Source organism: Xiphophorus couchianus, chromosome 11 (assembly GCF_001444195.1).
Source record: "Xiphophorus couchianus chromosome 11, X_couchianus-1.0, whole genome shotgun sequence".
NCBI lineage: Eukaryota > Metazoa > Chordata > Actinopteri > Cyprinodontiformes > Poeciliidae > Xiphophorus > Xiphophorus couchianus.
Genome location: NC_040238.1, coordinates 27,027,693 through 27,049,167, shown reverse-complemented (window position 1 = coordinate 27,049,167; position 21,475 = coordinate 27,027,693). Strand labels below are relative to the sequence as shown.

General features: G+C 39.5%; 1 protein-coding gene across 1 annotated transcript; it reads left to right on the top strand.

Moving 5' to 3' along the window:
* Positions 1-6,207: 6,207 nt before the first annotated feature.
* On the top strand, positions 6,208-20,643 carry LOC114153708 (matrix metalloproteinase-18). The gene is made up of 10 exons (XM_028032414.1): positions 6,208-7,472; positions 11,218-11,471; positions 14,750-14,898; positions 14,977-15,102; positions 15,238-15,393; positions 16,982-17,111; positions 17,189-17,325; positions 17,461-17,620; positions 18,691-18,791; positions 20,018-20,643. The coding sequence occupies exons 1-10, from the start codon at positions 7,335-7,337 to the stop codon at positions 20,146-20,148; spliced, it is 1,482 nt and encodes a 493-aa protein (XP_027888215.1). The 5' UTR covers positions 6,208-7,334; the 3' UTR covers positions 20,149-20,643.
* Positions 20,644-21,475: the final 832 nt, after the last annotated feature.

Genomic DNA, 21,475 nt, shown 5'->3' with positions numbered 1-21,475 from the left:
ATATAAAATACCAAAATGTATTGACTCACATTGTAAAGACTCACTATGTTTGTGTTTGTCGTAGGATAGCAATTCTGTTGCAAGATGCCGAAGATTGACAGGTGGCTTAGAATGTTTGTATTTTTCTCCCTTTTTCCCTCCACCAAACTTTCCGCCTTTGGTATTTGTGTAGAAATGCATGCTGTTATTTATTAGCTTTTGTGTGTGTGTATCTTTTTATATATATATATAAATGACTTAGGCAGTAAACCTTAGTGTATTTACTAAAAGCTAGATTCTTTATCAGTTAATTGTTCTCTCTATAAAATCTTTGTTTTTCACTCCAATACTGATAAATCTTTATGAATGTCCTTGCTTCCTTAAATCTGTGATGGGGTTCACTAAGAATTTATCCCTCGGACTGAGTTTAGATTTCTGCTCAGGTGTGTTATGAAAGTGCATATTTATGCACACTAACAAAATGTGGAGTAGAGTATCACTCATAAGCCATCTAGAAATATCATTAGAGAGTAATAGCAAGAAACATTAGAGTAATTTTCACTCATCATCCAGCTATTGAGAAACAACAGCGCTTCATTCTCAGAATGTTGTTATAGTCCTCTCTTGTTTTGGCCTGAAGGGAGCTGGGGAAGATTTTATGACTCAGTGTCAGGATGTGTGTCCTGATGCAAGCTTTTCCCTCCTTCCCCTCGGTGACTACTGTACTTGACTCAGAATCGGTGCCAGCACCTGAATAATGAACATGTGCAGGAATAAAGAGCGTAGGAGTCGTGCAGGTCGGCGTTTTACACACACAAGTGGATTAATCCGGGTGAGACCTGTTGGATGACTCATGTTGGGAATCCCTACCTTTCAGCTGAATGAAAACACTTCAGTTTACGTTCACGCAGTTGACACACTGTTTCCAAGGTGCTGCCTGTTAGTCAACGGATCGTTGATCTGGATCCATTTATTTTAGCGTTTGTAGGGTTTTACTACCAATGAGAAAATTCCATTGTCTCTTTTTGTTTTGTTTTTCTTCGTTTAAGCATCTATTGTTGGATGTTACAGTATGTATTGTGTGGTTAGTGCATTATGTGTTTTTGTCAACTGCATCTCTCAAAAGGTCTGCCTGCGTCACACCTTAATATACTCAAATAAAAGTTTGAGTCATAGCCTAAAGTCCGACACTCATTATGTGCTGTTAGAGAATTGATAGATACTAGCGTAATAAAATTTATACTTTTTTTAAAGTAGTATCTATTTGTCCTTTGATTGCTCAAATTTCCTCAGAGTTCATGCCAGTGAACATTTAGGAATTAAAAAGCTAAACATAAAGGGTTTATATTTTCAGTTTGAGAGCAGGATTTCACACCTTTGTAAGGTTTGCACTAAAAAGTGTCTGCTTTCTTTCAGATACAATCTGAAAGTATTAGCACCAGAGGCAAAAGCAAAGTTTTTTGCTCAAACCTGGTATGTGAATAAAACTGAATTTTAACCATTGAAGGAAAATAGTTTTTCCTGCTGAGATTACGGCCATATTTAAGTTGACTCACCAAATTATAAATTAATCAGTGATGATTTTTTTTTTTAAAAGTATCGGTATCTGTATTATTTTCAGCAATACTGCCCATGAATTTACTTGGTATTGCATCGATACCGAAATTATTCTATGTCCATAACATCCACACATTACATCCATCCAAAATAGAGAAGTACATCCTATATATATATATATATATATATATATATATATATATATATATATATATATATATAATTTATTTTTATTGTATTTTTTTACTCCACGCGTGAATATTGTGCAACAGTATACTTAAATCCTTTGGTTAAGAAACTAAGTTTGCTATGTGCCTAGAGGACACTAATGATGATTTTCCCACCATACAATGAAGCATTCTCTATGCAAACACTATGTTAGTGTTTTCATATGTTGTAAATACTCATTTTGTAAATGTTTGTTTTTTTAATTATCCTACTCAGTTGCACATTTCTTTGGATCGTAGTATTCTGTTTTTTTATAACTGCACAGTTTATTATGTTAGAATTTCCTCTCACCATACAATACATTATATTTTTATATATGTCTTTTAATACTTATGTTTGCGTGAACCTACATGCCTCGATGTCCTGTCACTTTACTCCTGCTACGCCTGAATTTCCCCTCAATTCTATAATCTGCTACAGAAAAGAACAAACTTGCATCACTGTGGAAGCTAAAGGGATAAGGATGTGGTTTCCTGTTTAAACCTTGTGGCTTCATGCTGCCTGCACTGAACAACCAGCTCATTATGTGACGTCTGTGAGTTGCCCAGCTGTTATTTTAAAAACCAAAGAAACCAAACTCAAACAACTGCAAAGTAGTTAAATAGACATACCAGAGTTCTGGGTTCTGGTTTTGCATGAAGAGGTAAGCATACAGTTAGTAATGTAAAGTCATATTTTAATTAAGAGTGAGGATTCCTTCAATGGCAAGCTCTGACAAGTTTAACTTAACTCATAAAACACAGAGGATAAGGTCATGAACTTTTTCTCTTGGGTATTTGGGTAGTTTTAGTTTTTTCTGTTTGTAGTTTTAGTTATGCTCTTCTTATTTCTCTCTGTTGTTTTTAGCTTAGTGTGTTCTTACTTTTTCTTTGTTATTGTCATTTGCTTCCTGTTAATTAGTCTCATCCCCTCAGCCTGCCTGTTTGCCCTCTGATTCTCCTTCACACCTGCGACCTGGTCCAATCAGCCATCTGTATCCTTTCCAGTAATCAGGACTCTCATCATTTAAGGTCCCTGAACGCGTGGCCAGGACTTTATAAAAACTCACATTATTTAAAAAATATACTATTTTACACATGGAATCGATTTCTGGAAAAGTTTTCATCCATATGAACCAGCACAAATATGTCCCTGAGTGTTGTTGTAAACATGCCCTACCCCTAGGGGGCAGTGCGGGGACCCATGTCAGCCAATCAGATTGCTTCAAATCAACCACAACTTCCTGTAAGGAATGGGCTCTGTGCCATACGTCACCTTCCGTGTTCGGGGGAAAAGCGGCTTGTTGTTTCCGGTCTATTGAAAATGGCATTTTACCCCGCCGTTTCCAACGCCCATCTGGAGCAGCCTTCCGGTTTAGACCCAGCGGCAAACTTCCCAGATGCCTCGGAATGTTTCTGCGGGGGTCCGGGGCCATCCCGACCAAGGCTAAACCAAAATCTCTGCGTGCCGCCGCCGATCCCGGCCCCGAGGCGTCTCCAGCGTCCTCTGCACCAACCGCAACTTCCCCATCAGTGGGTGGGTCCAGTGAGGCCCAGGGCCGACGCCGCTCCTGGTCGGTCCATTTTCGTGGACCACCCATCACCCGCCGGCTTCAGCTGAGGCTTCTCTGGTTCCTTCATCCTTTCTATCGGAGCCGGTTGACTGGCGCCCGGCGGCTCCGCCTTAGGCGCCATCACCCGCCGGACCCTCGCCTTGCATTCCTCCCGATGCACCATCGCCCACCGGACCGGACCGGGTGTCCTCTAAGGTTTGGGTAGGGATCCAGACATTCCTGGGCTCGTCTCTTTTCGTCCACAGGGGGGCGTCCAGAACCGAGTATCTTTTGTTGTTGTTTTTGTTTTTTCTGGCGTCTGGTATCCGTCGTTGACGGGGTTCTTCTTCTTCTTGGATTTATTCTTCTTCTTCTTTTTGTTTTTAATGGCGGTTGGCAACAAACTTTTAGTAGCATTACCGCCACTTACTGGTATGGAGTGTGGTTCGTAATGGTCTATCTATCTATCTATCTATCTACTTCTACTAATAATAAATACATAAATATATCCTACCTATACATGTAAATATTTATACCTATCTATACTCATACACACACGCATACATACTTATATATAACTTTATGTTCTACCCACCATCATGCACCCATTCACAAAAACACCTACTATAATCAAATTCTATGAAATAATTTAGTTTTCTTTAGAAATCGAATAACTATTTGTATATGTTTACTCCCCAAATTCTTCTTCAGAATATCTAATAAATTAACCTTTTCCTTAAAACATTCAAACTCTCTTCTCATATATGTTCTCTCTCGTTCATACTTATGGCATTCCAATATAACATGTTCCTTTGTTTCATATTTTTCACAGTAATCACATTTGCCAGTAGTATGCTTTTGTATTTTAAAAAATTTATAATTAAGTCCTGTATGTCCAAATCTTAACCTTGTTATCACTCTTTCCTCCTTTCTATTTCGTCTTCCATTTCTTCTTTCTCCTGCCATCCTCTGAATTTTATAAAACCATCTTCCTGTTTTTCCTTCGTCGTTGATGGGGGTTGCTGTCATGATTGGGTTTTTAGTCCTTAGTATTTATCGTCATCCCCACCACCTGCGCGTAATTGACGCAGCTGTTTTTGTTTTCTTGATTTCTCTGAGCATATTTAAATTCATGCGTCTGTTTTGTTGTGGGATCCTCCATGTTGCTCATGCCTGCATCGTTATATGAGGAAGTTGCTAGTTTACAGAAATAAAACATCTGATTACTGCTCATCTGGGCTTGGCTGGACTTTCGTCTCACTAATGATGACGAGTCCTGACACACATGTGCGCATCTATGTGCATGAGGTCCAATATCCCCACGCACGAATAACTCCAGTCACTTGGCTGGATGAGGAAAAGTGACTGTCCTCTCATCGCACAAGTTCCATAGGAAATGAATGGAGGGACATTTCTAAATTAAGATAAGATAAATCTTTATTGTCATTGTCACAAGGACAACGAAATTCAAAGGGTGCCATCAGTCGGTGCACATGCCCAAAAACAAAAAATTAACGTTTAAAACGAAACGTCTTCCTTTAAAACTTTATACATATAAAACTGAGAAGCTTCCAAAAAAGAATAAAGCATTTTTTGAAAACATGCATACAGTAGCGGTTCATAAATGGGCAATATGGGCAGTTGCCCAGGGTGACATCAGAAAGGGGCGGAGCACCCAGGAGCTAGAAAATGAAATCTTATGTCAGTTCTTCCCTGAACATGTTTGCCACTACTTGTACGCATGTGTAGTAGAGTAAGTTTTGCTGCTGAGTAACAGCAACTAAAGGAGCTTTTTTTGCAGCTGCTGCTGCAAAAAAAGAAAGGGGAAAAAATAAACAGGGGGGGATAAAAAAAAAAACAGTTTTTGTTTGCTTTTTAATTAGCTGGAGTGCGGTAGAAGGAGACGGTTGCCCAAGGCACCATTCCTGCAAAAACCACAACTATGTGCATATTTATATTTCAAGCTTAAAACGTTAGATATAGTAATTAATCACAGCGCCAGATTAATCAGATTAAATTCTTTATGCAATTGACAGCACTAATTAGAATATAAAATTATTAAAACGCAAGATAATGTTGAGTTGTTGGGAATTATGTCAGACACATACAGTATGTGGATCTTTTGGAGCATTATTTGAAGCAGACTGTAACGCACAGGACCCTAAATCTCTGTTTTCCCATGTAAAGGGAGTTTTATCAAATTTCTATCTTGGCCTGAATTTTAATAAGTGATGGTTTTTAAGAGTTTTTAGGGGTTTTTTTTGTTTCTTACTAAACACTCTGCAAAGTCCCTGGCTCCTTTTCCAGCTGTAACGTGACACTCCTGGGTGAGCTCCAGTTCACAAAAATATTCCTCTTTGTTTTCTGATTGATAATATTCTCAATATAAAAAAAAATACAATGTGAAAAAGGAAAAGGAAGACAGATTATTTTCATGTCTGTCAACATTATTGTGTTTATCCAACTCGGGTTGATCTCGCCTGTGTGTAATCTGGTTCCGGTCCATGGAAACTTTACTGAGACGGTTACACTGAAAAAGGCAGCCATGTTGTCTCCAGTCATGTTTCACATTGCTTTCATGTTAAAAAAAGACACTTTCTTTTTTTGCTTTACATTTTTATCCTGAACTAAAATGATCATCCTGTTGGTATACTGAACTTGAAGCTGGGAAATCACACTATCATTCTAATCTGCAGACTGATGAATATGGAAGAGATGAAGATGTGTTTGAAATCTTTGTGTTACCAATGGATACCTCAAAAGACGGAGTTCATTAAAATCAATTTAAATGTAGGACATTGAGGCTGGGGAGGGAAGAGCTTTTTTGGAGCCATATGAACCAATCAGATTGCTTCATACAGTACAAGCAATGTATTCCCATTTAATGTTTGTATTTCCTCAATATGAGCATTGACCATATATGTGTGTATCACTGTAAAAAAATATACATATGAACTATTTTTTCACATGCAACTTATATGTCACAACATTTTGGGATGTATAAACACATTTATATCCCAATTGGTTATAAATTGGTGAATATATTTTCCTTCTGTAAGGGTCTTACCGGGAAGTTTGCAGCAAAATCATTCTGCCACCAATGCAAAGCTGAATAAGCAACGACGAGGGCGTGATAAGATCCTGCAAAACAGACTCCGCTGCAAGTACACAGAGGGACGGCAGAAAACAAAGATGGATGAAGGAAAACAAGTGCAAAATGAACTTCTTGGATGAATTTTCTATCTAGTTTCCTGGAATCTTGACCAGAGATGAGATTCGTGTGATGTCATCAGTCTCTTATCTAAAGGAACAAACTTGGTCACAGTTTTGACCCAATGGCAAAAGGAGAATATGATAAAGTTGGAACATGGACATTTCGGGAGCTGATCTCGAGAACAGAGCTGAGAGAATTTTATCTATATTTTCATCTGTAAAACACAGAAGTGAGATCATTTGTCACTTATTTACTCGAACCACCAGCCTTCCTTTAGTCAATCTGAATTTGTTGGTGAACCTTTCTGTGCAAAAAAAAACAAAAAAAGACACAAGATTTCTTCAGCTCTTTGTCACAAACTCCAAATGGAGATTATCTCTCACATGTAATCTCTGCAAGATCCTTGTTGTCTTCTTCAGTCAAAACCAACAGAGAGCACAGTAGTGTTTTCTGCTGCAGGTGTCCCCCCTGCAGGTTAAGGCAGCTCTGCGGTTCTAGTGAACCTCGGTGGAGATAAGGGTGGCTGGAAACAGTCAGGAATGTTGATAAAGTATATGAAGCTCAGAATGAGCCTGATTGGCTCTCATTTCTGTCCTCTGGGAAGGTCTATAAAAGTCGGGAGTGTGGGGTTGCAGAAGAGGGGTCTTCTTTTTCATCTGGAGACACGTTAAGGAGAGGCACAGGAAAAGCCACCTTGCTGTTCTTGTCGAGACAGGAGCATTCTCACATAATTAGCAGGTGGTTTTTTGCTGCTTTGCATCCAGCTCTGTGTGTAAGCTGCGCAGCGTCGGCCCATACGCTCACTGACGCTCCTGCCGGCTCAACATGAATCTGCTCTGCATGACGTTCCTGACTCTCATGAAGCTCCACCAGAGTCCTGCGGGGGCTTCACCCCTCCGCATCCCCGCTGCTCCTCCACAACCTCCAGCTGGACCGTCTGAGGCTGACCAGAAATTTGCGGAGGTAATTGAACTTTTTACCTGCTGGATCAATATGTTTTTATATGCTGCTTTTCCTGCAGACTTTTTGTGTTTGGATAGTGAGGTTTAGGGTGTTGGGAGTCATTTTTGGGCCTCTTTAAAATATAACTGATCAAATCTGAGCGATTTCCAGTGCAGGACGTGGTGATGTTCCATGCAAGATTCTTAAAGTTGCTTTAAATTTTTTTTTTATTAAGATAAAGCTTCTTCTCAAAGAAACAATTTAAAGAAAAGTGGCACCAGATCAAGCCATATTTAATTTGGTCTTTAATATTTCTTTCTTTAATAATGAAAAGTGACTTTCTTTGGTTATATTTCGCCTGCTGACATCTCAAATGTTCTCTGTGGCTCTTCCCCTCTTTGAGTTTTGTTATTGTAAAACAGACCCATATCATTCTTTGGAATGATAATCACAGAACTAATTTATCTCAGCTGAATCTCTTTGTGAAGCTTCACCTGAAGCGAAATGTGGTCCAGTGATATTGGCAGGCGGGATTCTTCCTGTTTACGGCTGCCAATTCCCCAATCTGCCTTCGATCTCCTCTGCAGGAGGCAACAGCAGCAGCAGTGGGAGACGAGGTTTGTCTTCACAGTCAGCATCATCTTGTGGTGACAGCAGACAAATTATACAGACAGCCACACACTGAGTTGCTTCAGGAAAAAAATAGTCTTTAGGGATGCAGCGATCCACTTTTTTTCCCCCAATCCGATACGGATAAACAGTGCTGAATTGACTTAAAACGTTTCTTTTTGTAAAGAGTGACATAAATGTACAGAATGACAGATTTATTTTATAATGCTGCACAGCTGTAAAACATGTAAAGACAACACAATGTTCATTTGTTCAGTTCTGACTCTTTCAAAAAGCACAATCCCTCAGGATTGTAGTAGTGCAACATTATTCTTGTTTTAGCTAATGCTTACATTTATTCTGGATTACAACAAATTCAACCCATTAGATTTTGTGTCACAAGTAGCCATGTTTCAGGATGCTAAGGAGCTACTGTGTAATTTCGTATTATTCTTGTATTTCTGTACATTTTTAGGTTCTGGTGTTTAGATTGTCTTGTCGTTTGGTTATGTTTGCTGTGCTTTCCCCTGCTGACTGAGCTTCCCTGACTCCAATGCTTTCCTTGCACATTTCCTGTGTCAGTTAGTCATTTCTCCTCAGCTCCAGACAGAACATGGCTGGGCAGAGCTCAGGAAAAATGACCACCTTCTGCTAATTAAAACTTACATCCTCCTTGCTCCACCAATCAGAGCTGTTCAGTGTTTAAAACATCCAGTCTTTATTTTCTGTGTCTGCCTTGTCAATTTTGTTTTGTGTATTCTGTTTTATGTTTGACTCAAAAATAAGGTAAAGAGACACGTTAACTTTTTTTTTTTTAGTTAAATGGAAGAACAAACATTTGTACACTCAACAATTCTGAAGCAACAGGATGTTGCCATGTATTTCCAATGCTTTAATCCTGAATAATCTACCGGTGTCCTATAAGTTTTTTAGATATCGGTTAGGGTAAGTCATCTGACTCATTTTTACCCTCCATGGTAAAAAATTAAGAGGTGATTGGCGATTAAGGAATTCAATGTTGATGAAATGGTAAATCCACTCTAACAAGCTGGCAGAAAAAGAATCTCCTTGACAACAAGCCGAGCAACTAGCTAAGCAGGAAGCTACAGCTGTTCGGCACACTGCACAACTTTCATAGTCTTGACAGATTTTGAAAATATAAAATTTTCTGACTGGAAAACTGGGGATCATCTACTTAACCACTGGATTTGCTGATGGATCACGTTCTACATGTGATCCATCAACTGTAGTTGGACATTTTAGACCAACTACAGCCAAATGAGCATCAAAGCCTCACAGGAACTCGTACAGAAAGAGTGGCAGTAATTGAAGATACTGTCACAATTTAGCTGATAATATTTTCCACTTCATCCATAAACAGAAAGATGTGAAAGTTAAACATTTTTCAAGTGAGTGTGATTTGCTTGGGGCTGTTTGTGTGCTGTGTTGTGCTCATGGTCAGAGGTTGCAACATGTGTTTGATGTGGTGAGAATGTTTGTGGGATTTGAAATGACTTCCAACGTTACGTTTTAGTTTAAACACATCATTATTTCCATCTTAACACATGACAGTGTCAAGTTTGGACTGGATCGTGGTGATAAACATTAATGTGTGGTTTTGTGGTAGGTGGAAACTGTTCTGAAATGTTTTACCTGAGTGTGCCGTCGTTGGGTTTTTTTGTTTGCTGTGAGCCAGCCTCTCTTTTCATTGGCTGTCAGGAACAAATGATCGCAGTTGGATCTCAGTGCCCAACTGGGATCAAAGCCACTTCCACAAATTCAAACATGTTTGTTTGAGTGTGACTCAGGTCCGATCAGATTTGTTTCCCTCACTCACTGGTCTTTACCCCATCTTAAACCACTTAATTTTGTGGAGACTTTTGGCCGTAAAATCAGCAAGAAACTGTGTATGGCGTCCCCAGAATGTTTACTAGTTGGCTCAGCTTGCGTTTAAGTTTCACTTTAGCTTTAGCAGTCTCTCCACAGCTGAACACAAGCATTAGTTCTTGCACAAAAACTTTCTCAGCCACAAGTTTCTGAGAGTTCTTACACTTTTACTAAGTTACTAAACTTAAAATGAGTCAACAAAGACTTAAAAAAGCAGGTCATGTTTTGGGAAAGCAATTATTTACTTTAAGAACTGAACAGATATGGTTTGAAATTTAATCATTTTTAAAGTTTCTTAACCATGAAGTTATTTTGACAAAATACCTGCAGGCTGAAAAACAAAGAAAAGTTATATGTGTTTACAAATCAGTAGAAATGCTGTAGGTCGGAGGAGGCGGAGCATGTTTTAGCAGCCCACAACGCTGACACCTACGATTACATGTTTGCAGCAAAGTTTCTGCAACATCCTGTCATTTAATGTACAAAAAAAAAAAAAAACACGTCTGGAATGTTTACTGTCCGCATGAGTTTAAACACGAGTCATTGCACTCCGCTGAATCACATAAATGATGCCTTCAAACCATCGAATTTCCAAGGATGTGGTTTCATCGTGATCTCAGATCGAACAGCTCTCGTCTTTATGAAGATAAGAAAAAGGTGTTGGAAAACATGTTTAGTTCATGGAGTACCTTGCGATACTTTCCCACTTTAGAATAACAATACTGTATTTAATTGGGATTTTATGTCATGGACATAAAATTTCCTTTTCCCCAAAATATCCAGGTTGAAAATGTCCCAAAATCTTGTGGGAAAATTTGCTTTGGTGTTATGAAACCAAACTGGCCTACAATTCAAAAAGAAATGTCAAAATCTAGAATATTACATAAAAACCAGGGTAATCTATGCACAAAATGGAAGAATGGTATGGAGAAACATATTATTGAAAGAAAGTTGATGCTCAGTTAAAAACACAAAGCAGATTTTCTTTCCTCTCTTTTTTCAAGCACTACCTTGTAGTATTTATTCTTCCACTTCCACTCACAAAAATAGACTAGAGGACAATAAATTAGACCAAAGTGTGTGAAAAAATCCGAAGGTATGAATATTTTAACAAAGCACTGCAATCGCCATCTTAGTTTTGCCTTAAAATAAAACTTTACACATTTGTAGTTTGCTCAGACAGAAGTAAGGTAATGTAGCGTTTTTCTTTTGCTCAGGTACGACAGAGTAAGCTTCATGCCACTGGTGTAATCCGAGTCGTTTTCCACAGGAATATCTGCACCACTTCTATGGTTACCAGCCCAAACCAGACAGACGAAAAAGGGCGGCAGCCTCCAGAGATGATTCAAATCAGACGGGTTTCTGCGATAAGGTGAAGAAAATGCAACGATTCTTTGGGTTGAGTCCAGATGGAAAACTCAGTGAGGAGACTCTGACTGTGATGAAGAAACCGCGCTGTGGGCTGTCGGATGTGGAGCCTCACGAGGGAGCCGTGAGGTGGAGAAAACGGACCATCAGCTACAGGTGAGACAAGAGCTCACAACTTAGCACTTCAAGCTAAAAAGCCAAAATAAGCATGTGACTATAAAAGATTAGTCCACAGGAACATATTTTTACAGTGTATTTGGTGGAATCTATGGTAGTTGTTGATGCAAAATACAACCAATTTGAAGTGTAACCCCCGTTTTCCTAATAAAATATAAAACTTCCCAGTCTGTTGTGGGCATTTCTTTAAAAATTTCGACACGCCTGATTAGTTAGGAGATTAATCTTAGTGTAAGCAAGACAACGTTTTACACAAGTCTCACAAAGATAATCATGAGCTCTACATGAAGCAAAGCATCCGTCAAGTTTAATCTAAAACTTTTGGCTCCTAACCGAAACAAAGTGGTTTTATTTTCTTTCTCAACTGAAATCAGAGAGTGAGCAAAACAACAAGTGAAAATGTAATGCTGCATTAAGAAGTACATTAATGAGTTAGTAGGTTATGGAAGGGGAGACTCAAACTTAGTTTCTGTCATATTTTTGTCCTAATTTCCTCATACAGGTTTAGTCTTGATATTTATGCTGACATACTGAAAAACGGAAATCATGTTTAAGGCTGAGATCTGTTGTGGAAAAACACATAGCAATACAGCTAGCAGGTGTGACCTTATTGTAATTTTTCCATATCAGACCAAAATCAAAAACCTTCTAGTTAAAGGATGGGGTTGGGGGGGAACACACACCATAAAAAAAAATCAGACAGGATTGAGCAGAACTCCATATTGTTTTTATTTACTTTTCCAAAAAATGATTTTCCTAAACTTTGACAGCTGACGGGCATGGATTCCCATTTCTTTAACCCCCAACGAGACAGAGAGAGAGAGAGAGAGATCTTGTTTCAGACCACCCGGCTGTTAAAGCATTGCAGGCCGTATCGCTGCTAATGACAGACATGGAGAAAGAAATTCTTGCTTTCTGTATGCACACACACACACACACACACTCGACTAAATTAAATCTCTAGAAACAAGATATTTACATATTTACATTCCATTTTAACAAGTTTAGTTCACAGCCAAACAGTAATCTGAGCCCAAATGCAGCTCAGCCCCTGCAGGCATTGTGATTTTTCCCAGTGAGGCTGATTGAACACGCTGAGCAGTGATGAGCAAAACAACATCATAAAGTTAAATTAATAATCTAATCGACCAAGTTTAAATCCTTTCAAGTAGATCTACATGAATCAAAATACACAAAGTGTGTGCATATAATATTTAAGAAAAACAAACACCAACTATTAATGGGGAGGTGAACTGATCACAGCCATGTCGGTGTAAACAAGAGGAATTTGAGAAGATTTTTTTTTTAAATAATGTTGCATGTTTTGAAGTAGTCTTGCTTTTGACATTCTACCATTCTGAATAGTGCATGTATATTCGCATCAAGGGTGTGGAATTCACAGTAGCTACATATTTCTCAATTTTATGCTAATGTCAAAAAAACATGACTTCATAATTGCAGCTTTTCCATTAAATAAGAAGCACAGTTAAAATTACTCGTGAGTTGTAAATACGTTTGCTCATGCAGCAAGTCGTTTAAAAACATGCCGTGCCATCATCCTCTGACCACTTCCTGTCCACTTCTTCATCTTATGGCCCAGTAGTTACATCCGGTTGTTCTGATGTGTAAATGTCGGTGTGTGGCTGCCGGTCTTGGCCAGGTCTTTCTTGAAAAATAGATTTTTAATCTCAATGAGACAGGCCTGGTTAAATAAAGGTTACATACATACGTCACGTGACTCGTGTGAACTGAAAAAAGTGTTTCCATTTCAGTTTTGCAACATACACTGGTTTTGATACAGCCGAAGAACTGCCTCATCATAGCTCAAAAAGGTTTGATTTTTTTTAATTGGTATGTTTCCATTAAGCAAACTGATTTCCGTAATTCTAATTATTTGGGTCAATTCTGTCGACCCAAATGCCACTTAGGCTGTGAATCATTTCAGACACACCAACCTAGACATGTGTCTGAAACACCACAGCTGTCAGCAAATTGTAAACAGCCATCTAACTCTGACACTGACGCCAGAATCAGCGTCTGCAGAACAAAAGTCCCTTGTCAGCCTCAAGCTTCAGGCAAGCCACGTGTGGTAATGCCTCTTACGTCATATGTACAGACAGAGCGCTTGCATAGCATACAATATTACGTAGAAATGCCACTGAGTCACTACTACACAATTTTAGAGCGGAAGTGAGATGTATGTTATGTGACAAAGTTGCTGCATTAATGGCACAAACTTAACAGTTATTAAAACATTTGTAGAGGCCTGTTGTTCTTGAAGGGCTTAAATACCAAACAGCCTGTCAACTTGCTTTGTACTTTTTTTAAGATGATAATGGTTAACACTTTCTTTGAAGACGTGTGCATAAGACTGACATGACACTGTCAGAAACGTGCCATAGCAACGGTGATGAACACGAAGGAGTCTTTATGAATGTTTACAACTATTGTCACCAAGTGTCATTCGATAAATAATGACAGTATTAATGCAAAGTTGCACTCGAAGTTGCATAAGAAGTCAATTAAAAGTGTAAACTTTGCATTATTTGGTCAATAATGACCCTTTCAATGCTATTATTAAAATTTGCATTAAAAGTCCATTAAGCGTCATTATTAACCAAATGACAATCCATGTCAGACATTCATGAAGACTCGTTCTTGTTCATGACGTGTGTTACATCAGTCTTATGCACACCCCTTCAAACAAAGTGTTACCTAATAATGCACTAAGATGAATCAAAAGAACAGTAGCATCATTAGCTGCTTTTCTATGAATTTCCAGAAGGATAAGAAAGACATATTACAGAATCAAGCTCGTCACAGTAAGATGATAAATAATGAAGAATAACAACAAAGAAAGTAATTTTTTTGTTTCAAAAGAAAATTCTCTAAGAACAATAAAGGAATAGTTAGGAAAGTTGTTTTCATTTTGTCATGTCGACACCAATAGTGTGCACACTTTGTGTGTGTGTGCACACTCATACATCATGGAAAGGCAAGGCAGAGGCTACAGGCCTACAAATGAAGTGGCTCCCTGTGGCATCAGTTTGAAAACCTTGTCATGTGTTTAAAGGTGAGATCTCAAATGTATGAAACTGTTGCTACAAGAGTAGGTGTAAGAAAAGTTTACACGTATTCTCGTAGGCTTCGCTTATCAAACCTGCGATGGCAGAGCTGAGGAATATTTAACTCTTCTTTATGTCGATTAAATATTTCACATGGCTTCATGTAAACTAAATGAAAATGTGTCTCTGCAGGATTGCTGGTGAAAATCTCCCTTTCCCAGCCAGTAGGACTCACAAAGCCATCAGGAGAGCGCTGAAGCTGTGGTCCAGCGTTTCCCTCATTAGATTCCGCATGAGGGCAGCAAAAGAGGCTGACGTTGGCATTGCTTTTGTCAGCGGAGGTGAGCTTTGTGATGACCCCCTGATGATTTTAAAAAAGTGTATCATCTAAATCGATAACACAGCGGTGTTTTCAGCAGACCATGGCGATGGATTTCCTTTCTCTGGCAAAGGGGGAACTCTGGCTCATGCCTTCCTCCCTGGTCTAGGAATAGGAGGGGATGTGCACTTTGATTCTGAGGAGGAATGGACTTTAAATTCTACTGGTACGGGATTTTAAAAAGGAGTTAAATGCTAGAATCTTGCTGTTCACTCCTGTTGGCACCAACTCCTAACATTCCTCTGGGTTTCTGAGGGTTTGTACTGATTTTGAATGTGTGTGACCCGTCATCCCGCTTCAGGTATCAGCCTGCCTGTTGTTGCAGCTCATGAATTCGGCCATGCTCTTGGTCTCTCCCACTCGCCCGACCCTGGATCCATTATGTACCCAGCTTACAACTTTGCACCCAGTTTGGAGCTCTCCTTTGACGACGTGAAGCGCATCCAGCACCTTTACGGTGAGCGTGAATCCGAAGGCTTATGCTGTGTGGGTTGTGAGAAGTCCCTTCTCAGCTAGTCAGTCGTATGTTCTACATACCGCATCTTGCGTTCGGCCACAGAAAATTCTCCAAAGCCATCAGATTGAATTTCTGTTTGTATTTCTTGTCCACAGCATTCTTCAGGTGAACACACAGATTTTCATTCATGTTTGGTTCTTTTTTAAAAGAGGCAGTACTATGTATTTTCCACATACTGTCATTATAATGCACTATGTAAAAGAAATCTGGCATCGTAATTTGACGCTTTGAAATTGTCTGTCTTTAAAAACAAACTCCTGCTCTTTCTGAAACTCTGCATTTGGGATTCATCAGTCCATCGCTCCTTTACTCGCCCTTTAACAGCGTCTTTGCCAGCGTTGCACTGAGAAGTAGCTCATATACTGATGTCAGCAGATCAGTTCCACCAGGTGTTTGCTAATTGCTGCTGGCTAGTCTGAAGGAGCTGAGTGGCGGAGTCGTAGGCGACGGCTGCTCTGTTAGGGGGAAGCTTGGAAGCTGCAGCACAGAGGAGGAGCTTCATCCTCCAAGGCGTTTTGCACAGCTGAACGGTTGCCATGGGAGATTAAAGGATTTCTGAAACATGCATGAAAGAATCAAAGTAAGTTTTCGTTGAGGGAATAACATTATAACGTGATATAAAGCTCAAAAAGTTGATTTTACACAATACTGCGACTTTAAACTCTATCTGGTGAGGCCAGATTAGGAGGTGGACCTGGAGGTTCTCTAGCAATGAATACTGTCCATAATTTGATCAACTTTCCTAAAAATCCTAGTTTCTTCTTGCTCAGCCATTGCTTTCCAACGTAATTTTGGTCAATTCCAATCTCCCATCAGTGCCTCGTCTGGGATTTCTCCCATTATGCTGGAATCCCAGCAGAATTTTAACTGGGCCAGTTGGCGAAAAGAAGAAGTTGTGAACGATGATGAAACAGTGTGAAAGTAACTCTACACACTTTTGAAGAGTCATTTGCAACCTCTCTACAAGCTGAAGGCAACATATGATCAAAAGCTTTTCAAAGTTTATTTCAAGCTCCTCAGATTTGTTTGTTCCGACCTCGACCCGCTGACACCACAGACATGCCCAACAATTAAAACCACAGTCACAAAAGAAATCGATTCAGCCTAAATGAAGATCATTTCGTGCTCTCTATCTTTTGCAAAAAAATTCTTTGTCTCGCCATGATGCAGACGCAGGTTTCTCATTCTGCACACATCTCTGTTTACAGTCAGTAAAGAGGCAGTATTATGCAAAATCAATTGTTTTTGAAGCTTAACTCTTTTTATAATGTTATATTATAATTTCCTCATCAAAAAAAAATAAACATCCCTGGAGTGTTGCCTTGATTCTTTCACGCATGTTTGAGGAATCCTTTAATCTCCTGTGGCAAGTCTTGAACGAGGCATTTACAGTCCTACTGAATGAACAGGGCTATTATTTAGTGACTTGACTCAGTAATATTTTTACTCAGCACTGTAAACAGTGGTTCCACCGGGGTGGGATAAAACAGTTCTTCTAAGGTTATGTTGTTTTCTTTGGTTGCCTCAGGTGAAAACCCCAACTTCCACTTACAGTCACTAAAAAGGCCTCCTCCCAAAACCCCTGACAAATGCGATCCAGATCTGTCCTTTGATGCTGTGACCGAATTACAACAAGAGGTGGTGTTTTTCAAAGACAGGTGTGTGTTTCCTCAAGAGTGTGCTTTTTTTTCTGTTGAAGATGACTGATTTACTCCAGAGCTTTCTGACTTTGCAGATTCATGTGGCGAAAACATCCCAGTTTTGTTGAAACACGCATCACCCTCATCAGCAGCCTGTGGTCAGACTCTGTACCGTCTCACCTGGATGCTGTGTATGAGAACGTGGAGAAAAACTTTATTTTATTTTTCAAAGGTAAGTAAGACATGATGGAATGAGGACAGAAGCTCTACATGAGTTTTAAAATGAGTCTCACCCGAATTACAAGCACACGAGATGTTTATGTGGTGGTTTTGAAGACAAAAAAATATATATATATTTTTCTTGTAGGTGATCAGTACTGGAAAGTACAGCAGTTAATGCTACAGGAAGGTTTTCCCAGAAACATCTCAGACCTGGGCTTCCCCTCCAGAATAAAGTCAGTGGATGCTGCTCTGCACTTCAGAAGAGATCGTTACACTGTGTTCTTCACCGGCCATGAGTGTTGGAGGTCGGTCACATTCTCGCATTTCCCATCTTTTTCTTTGATTTGGCTATTTGTGTCATGCTGGGACAAATTTAGAAGAGATCTTACATTCAATTTGTAAAATCAACATAGAATCCACTTGCATATCTCATCTAAAAGCGACAATGTACTGTAGGAAGGAAGGGGAACGGGAGATGGATATCTGAAAATAATCCAGGTTCTAATCTGCTAATCTGTCTACCGTATTTTTCGGACTAAAAACTGCTACTTTTTTCCCATGCTTTGAACCATGCAGTTTATAGCCCGGTGCGGCTTTTCTGTGGATTTTTCTTCAACCACCAGGGGGCTCTTTAGCAGGAAGTGAATCATTGGAAGTCAAAATTGGAAATCAAAGAAGAAAGTGCTGATTTTCATTTAGAACAAGCACATGCTAGCAGCAGGCACGACGGAGAAATGTGTTCAAACTCAAACCCCCTCATCATAGAAACAAGACGAAGACGGCGCTTTTAAGTTGAAGGCAATCGATCTGGCAGTACAGGAGGGAAATAGAGCCGTGGCATGCAAGCCGCTGCGTCTCCATGGTTCAGCGTTGGAGACGCAGGGCTACGTCCTTAACGAATACAGAGGGCTGCAGAGGTCTTTGTCCAAAATCGAGATACGGAGATACCAGAGGCTTATAGCCCGGTGCGGCTTATATATGTACGTTTCCAGTTGTTGTTTTTTTTAAATTGTAGATGTAGCTTATAGTGAGGTGCTCTCTATAGTCTGGAAAATACGGTATACTGTATTCCAACTCTCACCTATGATTATTGAGAACAAGAACCTGGAAATAAGTGGCCAAAAGGAACTTCCACTGCAAGGTGGCTGGACTGAGTTTAGGAGGGAATTCACAGCAGCCCTGTTCTGACAAACTCTGTTACTGGGTACAGAGTAGACCAGATGTTCTGCTTCCTTTTCGGTTCTGATGAAACAAGAGAACATTTTTCCCATGTGAATGCAGAAGAATATTTTGACTCACACAGTGTATCATGGTGTTACTCAATGATGCCAAGAAGCAAATAACATCCGTTTACCCAAATGTGTGTCATATTTAGGTACAATGAACTGCGGGCCGTGATGGAGGGATCACCAATGCTCATCGAGCAACAGTGGCTGGAAATCCCATTCCCTATAGACGCAGCTGTCTACTACGAGGGTAGTTAAATAATCTCTCTTCTGCTTGTTTTTTGTGGCTTTACAGAAACAAAATGCACAGGAAATGCGATTTCAGTTGTTTTTTAAAGTTGCATTTTTTTGGGGGGGGGGGACCTAATTTTCTTCCACTGTATTTTAAGGTTGAATTTTGACTTTCCGGTCATCACTTTGAAAATCTTGTTGCAGTTTTTTTTTTTTTTTTTACACAGAATCTGTTTTCAGGATATAAACCTACAGATCCGTGTTATCATCTGTCAATAGCTGTTTTTCAAGCCTGGTATAAACCATGAAGAATGTCCAAAAACATCCCTTCTAATGGCACAATTAGCTTCAGGCCAATAACATTAAACCTACATTTGTTACAGTCATTTTCAATGAGTACTGTTACATAGAGAATCTTGCAAAAGCATTCATACCCCTTGATTATTTATTATTTATAGTGGATAATTTACCTGGTGAGAATAAAATGGTGCAAGAATTTAAAATATTTTTATAAATAAAATCTGAAAACTACAGTGAGTCTTGTTTCTACCAGCTTTACAGCTATAGACTACGCCAAACTCCTCTTTCCACAACAGCTCAGTCTCTGTGAGTTTAGGTGGACAAAAATGTTCACATGTTGCCACACATTTAAAGTTAAATAAATTTCAATTTCTTTCAATAAATGCTCTTTTGTTGTTACTGTTCCATAAAATACAAATTTATGGAGTGTTTGAATGATTCTTGTTCTATGAACAAATTCTCCTTTGTGAGCTCTGGATCTCTGCAGCTCCCCCAGAGTGATCATGGGCGCTCTTTTTACATGGCATGTCAGGTTAGATAGATATTTGTGAAGGGCTGCAGTTGTGTTGTACCTTTTCATGTTCAGATGATGAATTAAACAGAACCCTAGTAGCTTCTTGAGATATTATTTTATAACCAAACTTTGCTTTAGAGCAGGGGTGGGCAATCCTGGTCCTCGAGGGCCGTTGTCCTGCAACTCTTAGATGTCTCCCTGGTCCAACACGCTTGAATCCAACAGCTGAAACACCTCCTAAGTGCAGTCAAGTTCTCCAGAGTCCTGCTAATGACCTCATTATTTGACTCAGGTGTGTTGAAGTAGAGACACATCTAAAAGTTGCAGGAGACTGACCCTTGAGTTGCCCACCCCTGCTTTAGAGCAAAGCTTGTGAATGCCTTTTGAAGGACTCTGTCTGAACCTCATAATCGACTCTTCATTTCCTGCAGGATTTGTGAACTTCTTCAAGGGAAACAAGCAATATAAATACGACTTTGGCCAGAACCGTGTTGTCTCCGTCAACAGAGCTAACGACCTAATGGACTGCGAGATGGGAAAGGGTAACAAGCACATATCCTGATGATGAAATGGCCTGACGATGACATTGCAGAGTGTGTATAGTCACAGGAAAAGGTCTCTCTCCGGCAGCAACGACAGTATTTGTGACCCTGGGAACTAATACTGTAGGGAAGTGGTTAAAAGTCATACCTCAGTGTGTTATAGTGTTGAAAGAAAGGAAATTTATTTAAAAACATGTTTTAGTTTAATTTTTCTACTTGTTTTTTTTTTAAGATTTGCAACAAATATTGAATGAAATGAATGACAGCAATACCTGTATTAGATATTTTTTCTAAACAAAAAGAGATTGCATGTATCTGGGTGTCCTTGAGCAAGTCACTTCACCCACCTTGTTGGTGGTGGTCATGATGGCAGCCTCATTTCTGCCAGACTGCCCCAGAGCAGCTGTGGCTACAGACCAGTAGCTTGCCATCACCAGCATGTGAACGTGCAATTTGAGATCTCAATTTGATAAAAGGGGCATTATGAATAAAGTCAATTATTCTTCTTTCTGAAACTGTGACTTTGTGGTCTGTAACCTGGAATATAGAAAAGCCTCAAGTCTGGTACATATTTTTATAAATAAAACAATAATATCTGGTTTCATATTCTAGTAAGTGTTTATTATTGAAATGTTTTTGTGAGTATCTGCAATCGCTGTTGATCAATTTTTCGCAGACGGCACATTGCTCATCAGTCATTGTCGTTCCTCTCACCGTCCTGTGTTGTGCAACTGCTGACAGAATGTAGCTTTAGATTCACAATGCAGAACATACAAGGCTTAGATTAATACAGGACTATGAGGATTAAACAGTAAACCAACCTGCTGACTCAAAAACTCTCTGCTCCAATAAAGCCTTTTTCCTTTGAGTCACATGTCTAATGATCAGAATTATGGTAGAATCAAACATGTTTTTGTTAGATTTGTAAACATTAGACTCCCATCCTGGTGCCAAAGTCTTTCTTTGAAAGGCAGAATAAGCGGCAACTTTTATTTATTTATTTTAAAGCAGGATGCCAGAATGAGCTACATTCACATATTTTACAAGGTCAAAAAAAATCTGTCAAATACATTAACCCCGCCCCTCCTCAAGGGGAGCCCAAATCTTGTCTTCAGGCTGTACCCAGCTTTACATGGCTGAAATGCCAGCATCTGAGAGAGGGAACTCTGCTTCCACTGGTGACAATCATCATGAGGGGTCTTTGGGGATGCACCTTGTCTAAGGATCAGTGCCTCCTAATCCAAAGCCATGGTCTTGAGCCGGAAAAGGGTGGAGTGCCTTTTCTGGGTTGGCATATAGGTCCTGCGCTAAGGGGAGAAGTTTATGTATCTCTGGATTTTGTTCAGT